The sequence below is a fragment of the Tupaia chinensis genome, unplaced genomic scaffold (genome assembly GCF_000334495.1).
Source record: "Tupaia chinensis unplaced genomic scaffold, TupChi_1.0 Scaffold000706_1, whole genome shotgun sequence".
Lineage (NCBI taxonomy): Eukaryota > Metazoa > Chordata > Mammalia > Scandentia > Tupaiidae > Tupaia > Tupaia belangeri.
In genome coordinates, this window is record NW_006160229.1 from 6030997 (window position 1) to 6049692 (window position 18696).

At 40.9% G+C, this 18696-nt stretch overlaps 1 protein-coding gene across 1 annotated transcript in view; it reads right to left on the minus strand.

Moving 5' to 3' along the window:
- SLC9A6 (solute carrier family 9 member A6) overlaps positions 1–18696 on the minus strand; it is a gene marked incomplete at its 5' end in the record, with an annotated part of 89129 nt that overhangs the window by 46789 nt on the left and 23644 nt on the right. The window contains 2 exons of the mRNA XM_027776671.1: positions 5562–5667; positions 8611–8723. Coding sequence (XP_027632472.1) covers positions 5562–5667; positions 8611–8723 — 219 coding nt within the window. The remainder of the gene's footprint in view (positions 1–5561; positions 5668–8610; positions 8724–18696) is intronic.

The following is an 18696-nucleotide window of genomic DNA, read 5'->3' on the forward strand; positions in this document are numbered from 1 at the left end:
TCTTTCCCTCTCTGGTCAAATTAAACAAACAAACAAACAAACAAACAAAAAACAGTAAGGAAATAAAGTTAAATAAAATAATTCTTTCTTAAAAATGATCCAAATGGATATAGCATATTTTATTTAACTATCTCCACACTGCTAGACATCTATAAATTGTCTCTAATATTTTTGCTACTATAAATGACAGTGTGAAAGAACATCTTTGTGGGTTTTTTTTAATATATTTTGAACTATTTCCTTGTGCACCATTCTTAGAGTATTACCATACCTGCAGCAATTTTTGTTGTTGCTGTTGTATTTTAGATTTTTCCCATAAGGTACATGCACGTGGCAGAAAGCTATAGAGAGGGAAGGTGAGAAATCATACCCGAGGGTGGGGAGGGCACACTGCAATCCCTCCTCCTTCATTCTTCTCTTGGGAGTTTGTACATGCATGCACACATGCACCCAGCATGATTTTCAAGCCACCAAGTCCAGAATTCAAACCACGGTCAGCCATGTAGGGATCCAGCACCTTAACCATCACACTACTTGCTGGCACTGCTGCAGCTCTTTTTATATATTATTCAACTATTTTGAAAAAGGTCTCTATTACATTTTTGGAAGGAAACATGAGGATATCTCTTGATTTTTTAATGATCATACCCACTAGCCTACAAAATCTGCTTGTAAAAATTATCCTATCGCTATACTCTCAAAGCAGGGCGGTGGGAGAGGCTGGATAAGGAGATGTTGGTTAACAGGTTACAGGGTTTCTCTATGCAGTAATGCAAATATTCCAGAATTACATTGTTGTTACAGTTTAGATAATGGTTTGTTCCCAGAGGTTCATGTTTTGGAAACTAGTCCCAAATATAACAGTGTGAGAGGAAGTGATGGCAAGTGGGTGGTGACTGGATCATGGTCACGGGATCATAGAGGCACCAGTCTTGTGAATGGATTAATGGTGTCTTGTGAAAGACTGGATGAGTTCTAATTCTCATAAGAAGGGATTAAGCCTCATGACAGTGGGTTGTTACTGTGTGTACCCACCATCCTCTCAGCTTCTGTCAGGCATGTTGTAGCCAGCTGGATGCCAGCTGCGTGGCACTGTACTTTCCACACAGGAATAATGAGTCAAAGAAACCTCTATTGTTTTATTCTTTTTTTTTTTATGTTTGTTATAGGGTGTGTGTGCTTGCCAGAGAGAGACAGAGACAGAAAGAGAGGAAAAATGAAAAATCACTCCCCAAGGGGATGGCCATGCCACAGTACCTTCTCCTCCATTCTCCTTTCAAGATTTTGGGCAGGACTCCCACGTAGTCGACCGCGGTTCGCGTCCCAGACCCGATGGCTTAAAACTCACGCTGGGCGCATGTGCGTGCGTGCCTAAGATATCCTGAGAGGAGAATGAAGGAAAAGGGATTGTGGCGTGGCCATCCCCCCTGGGGAGTGATTTCTCGCTTTCTGTCTCTATGTCTCTGTCTGTCTGTCTGGCGAGCACATGCGCCCTATAGCGAAAACCTCTCCAAAAAAAAAAAAATTGGGGTCATGCATGCACATATGTCAGGCATGTTTTTCAAGCTACCGGGTCCAGGACTTGAACTGTTCAGTTGGCTATGTGGGGTCCAGCCATCTTAACCTCCATGCCATCTGCTAGCCCCAAACCTCTATTCTTTATAAATCACTCAGTCTCAGGTATCTCTAATAGCAATGTAATAACAGACTAAGATAACAATGATGGTTGTGATGGTTATACAACATTCTGAATGTACTGAAAGCCTCTTCACCGTACCATTTACAACAGTTAAATGTGAATTTAGGGTTGATGTCATATCTCAGCAGTTAATCCACTAAGATAATGAACACTTACAACTAATGAGCACTTATTAATAAGATGATCAAGTAGAATAATAATTGTCTAGAATAGAGAATCGATGCTAATGGTATGCAAATGCCTGTAACTTATTCTCTTCACTAGTGCTGGTGATCTCACACATACCTATGTACTGAAAAACAACCATCTTTGTACCTTCATTTTTATAGAACTCAAAAGTTGCAATCATGCTATCCATTTCTTCCACCCGTCAGATAATCTATAACTTTCATTTTATACCTTCTGTCATTGAAGGTGCTCACTTTCAGTGCGAATATTAGTATAACCTTTGGGTTTTAGTTCTTAAATTTATATTACTTGTACACAGCTGTAAAAAATTCTGGCAAAAAATATGGCAGGGGGGGGGACATCTACAAACAGTGCATTCACAAAAAAAAAGGTTCAGGGAACCAGCAGTTAGAGTAATGGCTATGTCGCTGGACTCCCACATAGTTGACCGGGGTTCGCATCCCGGACCTGGTGGCTTAAAACTCACGCTGGGCGCATGTGCGTGAGTGCCCAAGATCCTGAGAGGAGAACTGAGGAGAAGGGTTTGCAGCATGACCTTCCCCCTGGGGGGTGATTTCTTGCTTTCTGTCTCTATGTCTCTCTCTGTCTGGCGAACACACGCGCCCTATAGCAAAAATCTCTCCAAAAAAAAAAAAAAAGGTTTGAACTTTTGTATTTTTTTTCTTTTTTGGAGAGGTTTTCGCTATAGGGCACGTGCGCTCACCAGACAGAGAGAGACAGAGAGACAGAGAGGCAGAAAGCGAGAAATCACCCCCCATGGGGGATGGCCACGCCGCAATCCCTTCTCCTCTCGAGATCTTGGGCATGCACGTACACGCGCCCGGCGTGAGTTTTAAGCCACCTGGTCCAGGCCGTGAACCGTGGTCAACTACATGGGAGTCCAGCGACATAGCCATTAGACTAACTGCTGGTCCCAAACTTTTGTATATTTTCATACACCACTTTAAAGAATTCATTTTATATCTCAGAAAGGATAATCTTCCACTTCGCAGTAAAATAACAGGAGAAATCAGGTTACACAAATCAGAGCCAATGAGTTATGACTCCTTTATAGTCAACAAAGTGGAAATTAACAAAAGAAATTTAAAAAAAAAGAAAATGTCAGGTCAACTGGCAACACGGTGGTTAAGGTAACTGGATCCTCCACACCCGACTGGACAGTTCGAGCCCTTGACCCAGCAACTTAAAATTTAACATGCTGGGTACATGTGTGTGCGTACCCAAAATCTCAAGAGGAGAATGAAAGAGAAGGAATTGTGGTGTGGCCATCCCCTCCGGGGTGTCATATCACTTTCTCTCTCTGTATCACTCTGGTGAGCACACATGCCTTGTAGTGATTTTTTTTTAAAGGAGAGAGAAAATGTAAAGGGGTCTTACTTCTCTTTCACAGAAAGTTCCGCTATGAAGTAAAGTCAACTGTTTATGGAGGTTAGACACTTGCTTAGTAAGAGTGCATAAGCAAGATTAAGCTCCTCAGAGGTGCAGAAGACCCATTCTGCTACCTGCAAAAACCTCAAAATGACATGTGTAGTAATTTCTTTTTTTTTGGAGAGATTTTCGCTATAAGGCGCATGCGCTCGCCAGACAGACAGAGAGCGACATTAGAGACAGAAAGCGAGAAATCACTCCCCAGGGGGGATGGCCATGCCACAATCCCTTCTCCTCCATTCTCATCTCGGGATCTTGGGCACGCACGCACACGCACCCAGCGTGAGTTCAAGCCAACGGTTCTGGGACGTGAACCGTGGTCGACTATGTGGGAGTCCAGCGACATAGCCATTACCCTAACTGCTGGTTCCCTGTAGTAATTTCTATAATCAGATAAAAGATGGTACTCATTTGATATTTGCCTTGAATAATTAAAAATTACTAACACTTCTATGGGGCCAGCAGGTGTCATGGAGATTAAGGTGCTGGATCCCACATGGCTGGCTATGCTGTTTGAGTCCTGGATGTGATGCCTTGAAAATCATGCTGGGTACATGTGTGTGCCTGGCCAAAATCCAGAGAGGAGTCTGAAAGAGGAATTGCAACATGCCCATCCTCCTGTGGAATGATTGCTCGCTTTCCCCTTCTCTCTGGTGAGTACACATGCCATATAGCAAAAACTTTAAAAAAAAAGAAGTATATTAACACTTCTAAAAATTAAAAATGTTTATAAAATGATTATGTTACATAAGAGAAGCACGAATTAAAGTATGATGAGATCTCAATGGCCAAGTTGGCAAAAACATAAAAATCTGACAAACATTCTGTTGGTGAAGATGTGAGGAAACAGACACTCCCATAATATGGTAATAAAGTGTCAAGTGGTATAATCCCTTTGACAGGCAATTTAGCAATGTTAAACAAAATTTTCAAATATATTTGCCCTTAACCCACCAATCTCACCGCTGAGAATCTATTCTATCAATATACCTGGGCATCCACAAAATGAAGTCAGCTAATCACTGCAGCATCGTTTTGGGAAAGCAATGAACTGACAACCCTTCCAGTGTGCAGCAATAAGAGACTGAGAGAATAAGCCACAGTGCAGTTCACAAAGAGAATAAATTTACTTATATAACAAAACATATATAGTAGTCTACTTTTAAAATAAGAAAGGAGGACCAGCCCCATAGTTTAGTGGTTAAAGGAGCTGGATTCCACACAGCCAACCAAGGTTCATATCCCATCCCCAGCAGCTTGAATAATGTGCCAGGTACATGTGTGACCACACCCAAAATCCTGATGGGACAGAGAAAAGGAAAAGGGATTGCAGTGTGGCCATGCCCTATTGAGGGGACATTTTCCCTCTCTGGTGAGTGCAAATCCTCAGACATATTTTTTAAAAGATGAAAATAAGAAACGAGAGCTAAATATTTATTCATAATTATACTTGCATTTGGATAAAAAAATATTAGGAAATGTACAAAATTACTATAAATGGCTGTCTATATGGGGCTGGGGGCATAAGTAGATGAGGATAGGAGTAAGAAAATGGCTTTTTTGGGTATAACTTTTTTGTACAGTTTTGATTTTGTACCATGAATATGTTATCTGTTCAAAAATTAAATCTTATTATAAAATATAAGGTGTTCATGTGAAAATGTTAAAACAAAAATACAAAGTTATATGACACTACAATCTATATGAAAATATCATATGCAGAAAAAGAGAAAAAGGAAATACCCTAGAATGTTTACAGTAATTGTCTTTAGGTGGTGGGAGTACCTATCATTTTTGTCCTTCCTTTATCTTCTCCACATTTTTAAAGATATCTATAAAGTATATATTTCTTCAAGAGGAAAAAAGAGGGACCAGCAGTTGGCGTAATGGCTATGTCGCTGGACTCCCATGTAGTCGACTGCAGTTCAAGTCCCAGACCTGGTGGCTTTTTATCAGGTGCGTGTGTGAGATCCCTAGAGGAGAACAGAGGAGAAGGGATTGTGGCGTGGCCATCACCCCTGGCGGGGGGCGGGGGGGGACAGTGATTTCTCGCTTTCTGTCTCTCTGTGTCTCTCTGTCTTTCTGGCGAGCGCATGCGTCCCATAGGGGAAAAAAAAAAGAGGAAAAAAGAATGTCATTCTTCCAATTGTTTCCACTCATAATGCACTTTATCTAATAAATGTCTTTTAGTTCCTAGAACTCTCATATTTAACATTAAGACTATAATAAGAAAAAAAATACTTACGAGGAGAGCACTATGGCAACAGCATCATTGAGGACACTTTCACCAAAAAGAAGTGCATAGAGTTCGACGTCAACTTGAAGCTCATGAAATATGGCAAGAACAGTCACTAACGATAGAAAGAGTCAGAGGAATATTCAGATATTACAAATATACCCTTATTTTCCTCAATAGATAATTACAAGAGTTATTTAGAAATTCCTTTTTTCCTCTTTGAATTTAATGCTAATAAATATTCTCTTACGTATTATAGATGCTCTAAGAAAGAGCTGAAAATAACCTTAGAGGACTGAGTTGGTCTACCCTCTTCATGCACAATGTTTAAAATCTTGTATATTTCTTTTCCATATAAAAGAATATATTCAGAATTTCTTACAGACCAAGTCATCATTAATCTTTAATGAAGAATATAATGAAAAGCATCTCCTGCTTTTCATCATTTTTTTCTTGGAGCCTTACAACTCACTTCTATTTGACTTGCAAATTGCAAGCACACCGGTTTAGCAAAGACAGTAAGAAATGAAAATAAGGGTTTAGTTTTCAGTTGGAGTAAAATTTATAACCAGAATTACAGCTGCTACATTTGACTTAATGAAAAGCCAACTATCAGGATATTACAGTTTTAGATGAAGAGAAAAATCCTACTTTTAGTAAAGTAAATATATGAGAATTGTTAGAAAATCAGATGAGATTGAAATTGTACCATAACTTTAATTGCTGAGTCATGTACAGCTCTCTAACTAAATAAACCTAAGCACACATGAAAGATTAATCTAACTGGAGATGGGAGAGCTTCTTCAAATGCCAACAGTAAAAACAAGAAATTTGTATGTTAAAAGATACAATTTATATTGCAAAGCATTTCTGCATAAAATCTCCCCTTCTAGCAAGTTAATTCCAAAATAACAGAATTGGGGCATGTGCCTACATAATTCAGAAAAAAATATAAATGTCCAACTTCATCTAAGCAGAAGATTTTTGCTTGAGCCACTCAGGCAATACTCCCACCAAAACAAAACCAGAAGCTTTAAATCACATAGCTAGTTCCATTGACCTAGATTTCTCTTAGGCTCTGAACAGCTGAAGAGCTTGCTTCTACTGAGAGGACACAGAAACCGGGCCTACTGGCTCCCTGCAAAATATATAACAGAAACCGGGACTACTGGCTCCTTGCAAAATATATCTACGTTCATATTAATAATGATAGCTGTTATAAACAATAAGGGAGTAGCATTGGTGGTCTTTAAGGAAGCCATATGATTTCCAGTTTTAAAAAAATGCCCAACTGAAGCCAGCAGGTGGCATGATGATTAAAAGCGCTGAACTCCCATGTGGTTAACCATGGTTTGAGTCTTGGACCTAGTTGCTAATTTTCTCACACACACACCCCTCCCCTGCCCCCGCTATGTCCTTCTCTGGTCAAAATAAAATAAATAAAGTTAAATAAAATAATTCTTTTTTTAAAAAAATGCCCAACTGTACAAATGTCTCTCTAAAATGGCCCTCTGACTGATCTTTTAAAATCACCTCTTACATATTATGAAATTCATTTTTCTCCTTTCCAGAATGCCTTGTATTTTCTGAGTTAACACAGGAATTGAACGATAACCTTAGGATTCTACATTTAACTGTGCTGGATGACAATTAAAGAAGATGGTTAACATACAAGGTCAAATGATAAACCAAGGCCCAGCTGCATTGGCATTAGCAATAGGGTTTTGGTGCATGAGGCTGGGGCCACCTGAGATGCCTGGGTTCAGTTTCTAGACCAATCTAAATAAGCTGGGTGAAATGATATATGCCTGTAATCCTAGCTAACTCAGAGGCTGAGACAGAGGACCATAATGGGAAGAGTCAGCCAAAATTACCTCTTCCCCCACCCCATGCCACACAACCCATTAACCCATTAGAAAAAGTTAGGAGTCAGCAGGTGGTGTAATGGTTAAGGCACTGGACACTCCCATATGGCTGACCATGGTTCAAGTCCCAGACCTGGTGGCTTGCTTTCTTACTTTCTCTCTCTCTCTCATCAAATTAAAATAAATGAATGAATAAATAAAAATTAAATAAATAATTGCTTTTAAAAAAGTTAAAGTATAACAAATCTCTACCAAGGTCCTAAAAGTATGGTAAAAGGAAACTTTCATCCTAAGATCAAAAGCTTCAGTCTAGGGCCAGCAGGTGGCATAGTAGTTAAGGGCACTAGACTTCCACATGGCCGACCATGGTTCGAGTCCCAGACTTGGCAGCTTACTTTCTCACTTTCTCCCTCTCTCCCTCTCTCTCTGTCCCTCCCTGGTAAAAATAAAGTAATTAGTTGAAAAATAAATAAAGTTAAATAAGAATAATTCTTAAAAAAAATTCCAACTTCAGTCTATGTTCCTATCTGACCTTTTCATCCTACATTTTCTCCAAATTCCTTATTTGAATATGGCTATTAGGCTTACCAATACTATCTTATTTTTCAACTAAAACCTAACTCAGTGAAGTGGAATTCATTCTATAACACAACATTTTGGAGAATCTGACACTAAAGGCACAGGGGGGCAAGCCGTGTTAATATCAAAATAATTTCACAAACAGAAGGGCAATTTTTTAAAATAATCATTAAATATATATTAAAGACCACCAATGATCCAAAATCATATGTGTATTAGCACAGCTACCATCTAACAATCATAAGTTTGAAAGGAAGTGTATCATGATTACCCAATTAAACTAATCTATAATCTAGTTCTTTTTCTATACCTAATCACTGGAGATAGAAACCAACATGAATTTCTGAAGAAAATACCTTATAGCCCTTATCTAAACAGCATCAATCTGTGGACCAGTAATAGGTGAATATAATAAAAAAGAAATAATAATAATAAAAAGTGTTTGCTTAAGCCAAAAGGAATCATGCATTTTGTTTTTCCCTCCACAACTGGGAAGTATAATAGTAGGGAAGTACCTAATGAATTCTATGCCTTGAAGAAAGAAATACTCACATGTGCTTTGACTGCAAAACACTGTCCCTTCTGCTCTTAAGCTCCACACACAGAAAACATACCTGGATCAGTTGCTGATACAATGGCGCCAAATAGCAAGCAATCAGTAAAGTAGAAATCCCCTGCAAGTTGTCCAGTTACTTTCATCAGTGTTACACAGCCATACATTATTGACCTGTTCAATAAACACATTTCTACTTTAGGAAAAAGAAATCAACTGTTAAAGAAGTTAAAGCAAGAAGAAGATGATGAAACTATGGGACCAGTAGTTAGCATAATGGCTATGTCGCTGGACTCCCATGCAGTCGACCGCGGTTCAAGTCCCGGACCCAGTGGCTTAAACTCACACCAGGCGTGTGTGCGTGCGTGCCCAAGATCCCGAGAGGAGAATGGAGGAGAAGGGATTGCGGCGTGACCATCCCCCCTGGGGGGTGATTTCTCGCTTTCTGTCTCTGTCTCTGTCTGTCTGTCTGGCGAGCGCACACACCCAATAGCAAAAAAAATCTCTCGCAAAAAAAAAAAATGGATCTACTCAGGATTTTGTGACTAATTCCAAATTTAATTCTTTTCATTTAAACAGGGTAATACCTTGATCTTAAGGAAAATTCAAGTAACTTACTGCATTTTACTACAAAAGACCTTAGACTCACTCAGTAATACAATACCAAATACATAAAAAATGTATTATTTTTAAATTATACTGTGAAGGGTAAAAGGTATTTTAAGCCTCAAATACTTACCCAATGACAAAACAAGAAATTGCTGTCCCAAGAAAAGCATATGCTAGGATAGACCCAAGGTTTCGAAAGAAATGTCTCTGATGAACAAAAGAAAAAGTTACTCAGTGTTAGAATTTGTATGACTCATTCGAAAAAGAAAAGATTTTCTATTCTAGTGAACTATGCTAACATTAAATGCATCATTCACTAGAAGAAATAAGTAAGAGAAAGCATACTTGCACAGGCACACATTTTGGCATTTAAAAAGGATAAAAAAAGGGGGCCGGCAGTTAGTGTGATGGTTAAGGTGCTAGACTCCCACGTGGCCAACTGCGATTCAAGTCGTGGACCCAGTGGCTTGAAAATCATGCCAAGCATGTGTTCTTGTGTGCCCAAAATCTCGAGAGAAGAATGGAGGAGATTGTGACATGGCTACCCGCCAGAGAGTAATTTCTCACTTTTCCCTCTCTTTGACTCCCTCTGTCTCTCTCCAGCAAGCAGACATGCCCTATGGCAAAATCCTAAAAATAACAATAAAATAAAATAACCTCTAGAAGGTGTTTCAATTAAAGAAAAAAATATAAAGTAAAAAGAGAAAAGAAGGGAGGGAAATCTGGAAATAACCACCTGTTTCTGAAGTGTCAACTACTATACAGCTCAGGGAGCTTAAGGCCGTTCAAAGTATATGAAAAACAAGAGCACTTACCCTTTTCAAACTGTAACCTGCATAAAATATGATAGGAGGAAGTAATATGTTGAAAAATACTTCTGGATCAATAGTAACCTGTTAAAATAAAGAGTTCTTTTAGATGAATGCCCTTAGAAGACCTCATATGACATAATCAAATAATCAAAAAGAAAAATGATGACATGATAAACTGGTCAAAAGCAAAAACATTACTGTGGTAACTTACAAGTATTTCATATAGGATAGTTGTTGTTCTACTTCTCAACCAAATGACAAGGAGATAGTGTTGGAATAGTCATTAAGCCATATCTATGGAAGGTGTGTTAAAATATCAGTGCCATCATGTTTAAAAGCAGGCTGGCTCCATTGTCTAATCATTAAGGGGGCCAGACCCACATGGCCGACCATACAGTTTGATTCCCAAACCCAATGGCTGAAAACCATTCTGGGAGCATATGTTCATGCACCCAAAATCTCAGCAGGATGGAGAAAAAAGGAATCTCAGCATGAGCATGCCCCTTGGTAGTGCTTTCTCCTTCTGTCTCTCCAACTCTCTCTGGCAAGCACACATGCCCTCTGGCAAATTGGAAGAAAAAATAGGAGAAAGCAAGAACATACTTTTAAATAAAAGGGCCAAAACTAGTGACATCAATTTTTGGACACAGCATTATTTTTACAAAAGCAAACAAACTTCTTACATAGGAACCATCTCTAAAGTGCATAATATTGTAGTAAAATGTTGCTGTACAATTCAGATTTCTAGTTCTGGCAGCCCACTCATTTTAAGACTTACTCATTATGATAATGCAGACGCCCCCTTCTGTTCATAGGGCTACAGTAGAAGTTGATATAAACTCAAAGCAGCTACATGCATGCCCAAGCTAAAAGCTTCACTTCCTAGAACATCTAAGAAACTGGAATTTTCCACAAGTAGAAAGAAGTCTTGCTGCAAAGCAAACTTTAAATTCATATGAAATTTTAAAAGTATTCAAGATGGTCAGGAACACCACGGAGAAAACTATAATAGTCAACTCCCGCCTGTGTAGTAGACAGGAAAAGTAGAGGCAAACAGCCACAGGTGGGTGAAAACAGAAATAGGAGCAAAGTAGTGCTGAAAAGCTTCTTGAAAGTAGTGCTGAAAAGCTTCTGGAGAAAAACTACGGGGGGACAGAAGAAACAGCTCCAGGAATGTCTGGGAGCCGGCAGGACTACAACCCAACCTCCCACATGAAGCTTTATGTACGGTATGGTACAATAAGACTCATGCTAAGGCCCCTGAAGTTGAGCAAGATTATGAATCAAAGAAAGATTAAGTTATGTCTAGTGTAGAATACAATGAGGGTAAGAAAGAATCCGGAGGAATATTAGTGGAATATTCTAAATAGTATTGAAGAAACCCAATGTGCTGAAGTACTATAAAACTATAAGAACCTCCTACAGAAAGAAAGAAATGCTTATAAATTCTGCTTAACTCAAACTCAGCCACCATTTATTACAATAATTGCAAACAACGCACAGTGAAACAGAAAGGGTTACAGTACTTAGCCGCAACCAGAAAATGAGATATACAAACAGATTCATTTCCTTACATTACATTTGTTAACTGAGGTTTTACCCCATTTTAAGAGACTAATTTGAAATAATTATATTGCCAGAAGGTGTGTGTGCTGGCCATAGACATACATACAGAGAGAAAAAGAAAGACGGAGAGAGAAAATAACGCCCTGCCACTGCGGGCATGGGCACGCTGCAATCCCTTTTCCTCCATTTCTCTATTCTGTTAGGATTCTGGGCAAGCATGCTCATGTGCCAGCATGCTGTTCCTCAAGCTACCAGGGCCAGGACTTGAACTGTCCTTGGCCATGTGAGATCTAGCTTTCCATGCACAGGGCTTAACTGCTATGTTATGGGGCTGGCTCTTAGGTTAATTATTTTAAAATCATTTAAAATTCCTTGTTTTTGTTCTAAATCGTTTTGTTGCTAGTTACACACTTTTTTTAAAAAAATCAAAGATTCTCTTTAACTAAGAACTTACCTTTCGAAGCATTTCATTATCTTGAACGTTATTGAGTTCATGTGAACTAATCTCTCCTTTCAGCGTATACTCGTAAAATTTTCCACTAACGTTTACCAATAAGGTAGTTGGACTTGATGGCACTCCACAGCTCAGGGTTACGTTATTTACGTCACTTGGAACATGAATGCCATACCGAAGCACAAGGCCCACCAAAAGACCTATAAATAAAAGAACAACATAAGCACTTCTTTTAAACAGAGATCACTTCTTTTGTAGCCCACACATATGTCTGGCTTGATGACAGAAAATCCCTTAGTCACTTGTAGTTCAGAACCTGTTTTTAGACTGAATGCAGTTACATTCTGAAGAATTACTAAATCCAAATGTCCAAGAGCAAACATCATATAATCCAGTAGAACACAGGAGAGAAAAATATTCCCTAGGCTAACAGCACAGATCACTATATTACAAGAGCAATATAATAAGTGGTAAGAAGGCTTTAAAAATGAGAAAAATACCTTCTAATCATCTGTACACAGAATATACTCTAAAGGATCCCAACCCAACAGCACAATCATGTTAGAAACGTGTTTTCCTGGGCCAGCAGGTGGCATGGTGGTTAAAGCACTGGACTCCCACATAGGTGACCATGATATGAGTCGCACACCTGGTGGCCTGAAAAATCACACCAGGTATGTATGTGCATGTATGCCCAAAATTCCAGGAGGAGAATGGAGAAGGAATTCTGGCATGGCCATTCCCCAGAGGGTTGTTTCTCACTTTCCCGCTCTCTGATAAGCATATGCACCCTGTAGCAATATATATATATATTTTTTTTTTTCCACCTCTGCCCATCAATTACACTTCCCAAGTTTATTCCCAAAGCACATGGCAGGTCAAATAATACACATTTAACAAATTGAAAAGTCAGTAATATTTGTAGATTGGCTGAGTTTTTCTACTAACAGGTCAGATTTGAATATTAAAATATCTGTTTAAAAATCAAAGCATGGAATAGAAATCCTGAATCAGATGCTATAAGATCAACATACTGTCAGGATCTTGTCTGGATCGTTCTACTGCTATTCAGATGTGCACAATGTTCTAGGTACTATAAAACTATACTGATAAAGGGGCCAGTAGATGGTGTGGTAGTTAAGGTCCTGGACTCCCTCATGGCTGACCACAGTTCAGGTCCTGGACCTGGCGGCTTGCTTTCTCACTCACTTTGCCTCTCCCTCCCTCTCTCTCTCTGTCTCTCTCTGACGAGCACATGTACCCTGTAGCAAATTTAAGAATAATGATAATGACAAATAAAATTAAATAAATAATGGGACCACCAGTTGGCATAATAGCTATGTTGCTAGACTCCCATGTAGTCGACCACGGTTTGAGCCCTGGACCCAGTGGCTTAAATTCACGCTGGGTGCGTGTCCATGTGTGCCCAAGATCCTGAGAGGAGAATGAAGGAGAAGGGATTGTGGCATGGCCATACCCTCCTGGGGGTTGATTTCTCGCTTTCTGTCTCTCTGCATCTGTCTGTCTTTCTGGCGAGCACACGTGCCGTATAGCAAAAACCTCGCCAAAAATTTTTTTTAATTAAACAAATAATTATATTTTAAAAAACAATATTAGTCAACTACAGTCATTTCATAATGGTTTTATTGAGCTCAAATTCACATATCATAAAACTTATCCTTTTAGATTATAATTCAGTGGTCTGTAGTATATTCACAAAGCTGTCTATCAATCACCACAACTTAATTTCAAAACATTTTTATCATTCCAGAAAGAAACCCCCATATTTACTAGTAGTCATTCTCTACTCCCCTATTCCACAACCCTGGGAAACCACTAATCTTTCTCTATGAATTTGTGTATTCTGGATATTTCACATAAATGGAATCCTATAATACATGCCTTTTCTGTTTGGCTTCTTAACATAATGTTTTCAAGACTTATTCATGCTTTTAAATTGCCAGAGGATGTGCGCAATCACTAGAGACATACTGAGAATATACCCTCAATGGGGCGTGGTCATATCATAATCCTTTCTCCATTTCTCCATCTTGTCATAATTTTGGGCACACATGCACACACACCTGGCATTTCTGTCAAGCTGTCAGGGCTGGGTATCAAACTGTGATCAGCCACATGGGATCTGACTCTCTTAACTACTAGTCCATGGAGCTGACCCAGGTTATCCATGTCATACCAAGTATCAGAACTTCATATTTATAGCCAAATAATATTCCATTGTATGGATATACCTCTATTGCAAATTGAACCCCATTTGTGGAACTTTCCTTAACACCAAGATACATAGCATACCACTATAGCTACGTTTTACCTTCCTGTCATCTTTCGTTCTTACCACCATTATTTTTAAATATACTAATGGAGTATTATACTAGGTCCCTCGGGGAATCCTATTCAAAGACGAAAATAGGGTATCTCCTTCAAAGAGTTCTCAGTCCAATTAGCGAAAACAGACCAAATAAACAATTATAGGATATATATATATACGAGGTGTTATAAAAACAGAAAAGTAACACATTCCAAGCCTAAGGCAGTGGGGCATTATAGAAGTCTTTTGAGAAGAGTCACTTGAGCAGATAACAAAACAGAAAAAAAGGGTATATTCCAGGTAGGGGAATAGTGAGATATAACTAGTCAAGGAAGAAGGAAAGAACATAGCCCATTCAGGGAACTTCAAGTCTTTCAGTCTAGCTGGCTTATAAAGTAATAAGAATTGAGGTTTGAAAGATCAGCAAGAGCTGAATCATAAAAGATCTTGCATGTTGAGGAAGGGAGTGTGGACTTTATCCCAAAAACAAAAGTCATAGAAGGTGGGGCTGGCATACGGAATGGTGGCTAAGGCACTGGACTCCCACATGGCTGACTGTGGTTAAGTCCTGGACCTGGTGGCTTGCTTTCTCACTTTCCCTTTCTCTACTATCTCTCTCTGGTTATAAATAAATAACAAATAAAATTAATTAAATAAACAATTTATTTTTTAAAAGGTCATAGAAGGATTCTAACCAGGGACCTGACATTGGATTTCTATTTTAGAAAGACCTGTCTAGACTAGAGAGGATTTAAAAGTCCACAGAGATGGCAACTGTGACTGTTTAGGTAATAAGAGTTTAGGACCTTCTAAGAGAGTAGTAGTAGAAAGAGAAAAGGATTTTTAGAAGATATCTTTTTTTAAATAACTACTTAATTCATTTTATTTGTTATTATTATTTAATTTGACCAGAGACAGACAGGGAAAGTGAAAAAGCAAGCCACCAGGTCCAGGACTTGAACCATGGTCGGCCACATGGGAGTATCCAGCATCCTAACCACCATGCCACCTACTGGTCCCAACACAGCATGTTTTTCAAGCCATTGGGTCTGGAGCTCAAATAGTGCAGCTGGGCAAGTGGGATCCAGCTGTGGCTTCCTTTCTATTTAATGTATTGGGTTGTTGGAAAAGTTATGATGTGTTTTTCTATGCAAAAATGCATCATGACTTTTCTGATAATTCAATATTTGTATAATTGTATCCTCCTTTCTTAAAAAGGGCCCTTCAGATTCAATGGGCCCCACAAAATCTGGACCCACCCACTCCTGAATGAGCAATAGCAATCTTAGTTAAAGTATTATTTCCTCAAATCTGCAAGATGGCTAGGATTGCCCCTGCTATAAAGGAAAGAAAAACCAAGGCCCGATAAGAACTTGCTTACTCATTCTGACTCTGAGTGCTTTTCCCACTAGAACCTGTTATCGTCAGGCCTCTTGGCTCTGAGTCTGCTGGTTGATCCTCCTACTGCTTCTCCCACCCAAGTCCCAGTAAGGAAAGCCAGAGGGAAACTAACGAGGAGAAAACCCTCTCCAAATAAGCCTCTGCTGAGAAGATCTGGGTCCTGCTCTGCAGCAGCCCTCTATCAGGGAAGATGGGGTGGCCGTGGGCATGGCCACACAGAAACAGAGCAGCCCAAACAGCCAGCTCTGCCCACAGGTAGTGGCTCTAGACCCCAGGCCAGGAGCCTTGGACCTCAGCTGGCTGCTGGTGTGCTTTAACCCTGAGGTCCCCGGCAGAAACAGGAAGGGGACTAGGGAAGGGTTCCGTGTCTGTGCTTCTCATTTCCCCAAAGAGCCCAGTCCCGCACAGAAAGATCTCTGCTGTGCAGCCAGGGCCTACCAGGTTCAGGATGGCCACCAAGCACCTAATCTACCACTCTTCTTTGACCATGGGCCTGGGGACACGTTTTGCTAATCAGGGCTGTTAAGATGACAAAAACATGGGGCTGGCAGGTGTTGTGGTGGTTGAGGTGCTGGACAGACACGAAGAGGGAAAGTGAGAAATCACCCCCCGGAGGGATGGCCATGCCACAATAGCTTCTCCTCTTGGGATCTTGGGCATACACACACACACACACACACACACACCCAATGTGATTTTCAAGTCACCAGGTCTGAGACTAGAACCCCGGTCGATCATGCAGGAGTCCAGCGACATAGCCACTATGCCATCTGGTGACCCTGCTAGATGCTATTTTTTTTTTTCTTGAGAGAGAGTTTTTGCTCTAGGGTGTGTATGCTCTCCATAGAGACAGAGAGACAGAAAGTGAGAAATCACCCCTCGGGGGGATGGCCACACCGCAATCCCTTCTCCTCCATTTTCCTCTCAGGATCTTGGGCACACACGGACATGCACGAGCATGAGGTTTATGCTACCAGGTCTGGGACTCGAACCACAGTCGACTACATGGGAGTCTAGTGACATAACCAGTATGCCATCTGTGGTGCTATTATTAACCCAACTTTACTACCCAAAGAACTAAGACTGAGGGAGACCAAGCTGGCATGGCAGCACGCCAAGGAGTCAGGGTCTCAGCTCGGCAAGTCTGATCTAATTGTGCACTATATATATTTATATATATTTATATATTTTTTTTTATTTGAAGGGGAGGATTTTTTTTATTGCCAGTGTGCACGTGAACTTATGTGTGTGCAAAAGAGAGAAAGAAATCATTCACCATTTCTTTTTCTTTTTCCTCCACTTCTGTATCCCATCTGGATTTGGGGCATGATCGCACACACATCTGGCATGTTTTTCAAGCTACCAGGGCAGGGATTTGAACCACAGTATGCCACATGGAATCTAGCTTTCTGTGGACAGAGTTTAACCACTGTTCTACCTGGTCAGTCCCTCCTTGTGCACTGGCTGGTTACTCTTAAGCATCACAGCCTCTTGCTTCTGTAAATTAAATGAGATTTCAAAATCTTTACAGTCTTAATTTCCATAAGTAAGTCTGACAACTCTAAATTGTAGCGTTGTCCTGAAGAACTCGTGCTGACCTAGAAGTCTGGAGGCCTGGGACCCACTGATGTCACCCATGTGAGCCACCCAACTGTTGTCACCTTATCATCCAAAAGGCTGGAAGCAAATCTAGACAAAGTGAAGACCTGGCCTAGGAGATCTCTGTATCTGCCAGACCTGGAAATTTGGGGATTTCCTTTAGTTTGATCAGTGGTTCCATAAAGAAAAGACAGCCTCAGGAAATAAATTCAGAAAACAATTCTAACCACCTTCATTAATAGGTTATTACTGGGGCCAGCAAACGGTATAATGCTTACATTGCTAGACTCTCATGTAGTCAACCGTAGTTCAAGGCCCAAACCCAGCAACTTAAACCTCACACCGGGTGCATGTGCATGCATGCCCAAAACCTGGGAGGAGAATAGAGGAGAAGGAGCAGCATGGCCATCCCCCCCCCCGGGGGGGGTAATTTCTCACTTTCTGTCTCTCTCTGACTCTGCTGCAAGCACTCTATGGCAAAAATCTCTTTCAGGACCAGTAGTTGGCATAATTGCCATGTTGCTGGGCTCCCACATAGTTGACCACAGTCTAAGTCCCGGACCTGGTGGCTTAAACTCACACCAGGCACGTGTGCGTGCGTGCCCAAGATCCCAAGAGGAGAATGGAGGAGAAGGGATTGCGGCGTGGCCATCCCCCCAGGGGCTGATTTCTCCCTTTCCGTCTCTCTGTCTCTCTCTGTAACTCTGGCGAGCTCACGCACCCTATTGCAAAAACCTCACAAAAATAATAAATCTCTCTCTAAAAAAAATAGGTTATTATCAACCCTAACAACCGGGGACGTTCCGGCTTTGAGGACGTTCTTCCACGAGGCTCCAGGAGTGCCTTCACGTTCCCAGCAGAGGGCAAGGTCCCAGGCCTGGGTGCTGCTTCTCAGGTGTGCCCCCTCTCGCCCACTGCGGAATCTCTTCCCACTCAAGGAGCTTCTCTCCAGCTGCAGGTCTCCATGGAGAAGGTGAGAGCAGGAGAGTTTAGGTGGTTTCCATGGCAATGGCAAGGCTGTTTCCTTGGTGATCACAGCTGGACTCAGAGGATCTGTCTCCCACCCCAACTCTCACCCTGCGTGGGTCATGCCCTGCATCCCAGGTCAGGGCGTCCCCTGGCAATGATGACACGGTCTGACAGGGGAGACGGCTAGCCGGGCCGGCAGAGCAGTGCGCTCCAGGGCCAGGCAGACTCGTTTGGGGCACTTTATTCGACCTCAGGCTCTCAGGTGCCTCATCTGTCCAGTGCGGCTGCTGACAGGATCAACCCCTTTATGTTGTGAGGAAGGAAATGGACAGTGGCGAACTTGCAGAGGTGAGTGTCGGCGAGTCGTGCCTCTCATTATTACAAGGTAGCCGTTGTTATTACAGGGCC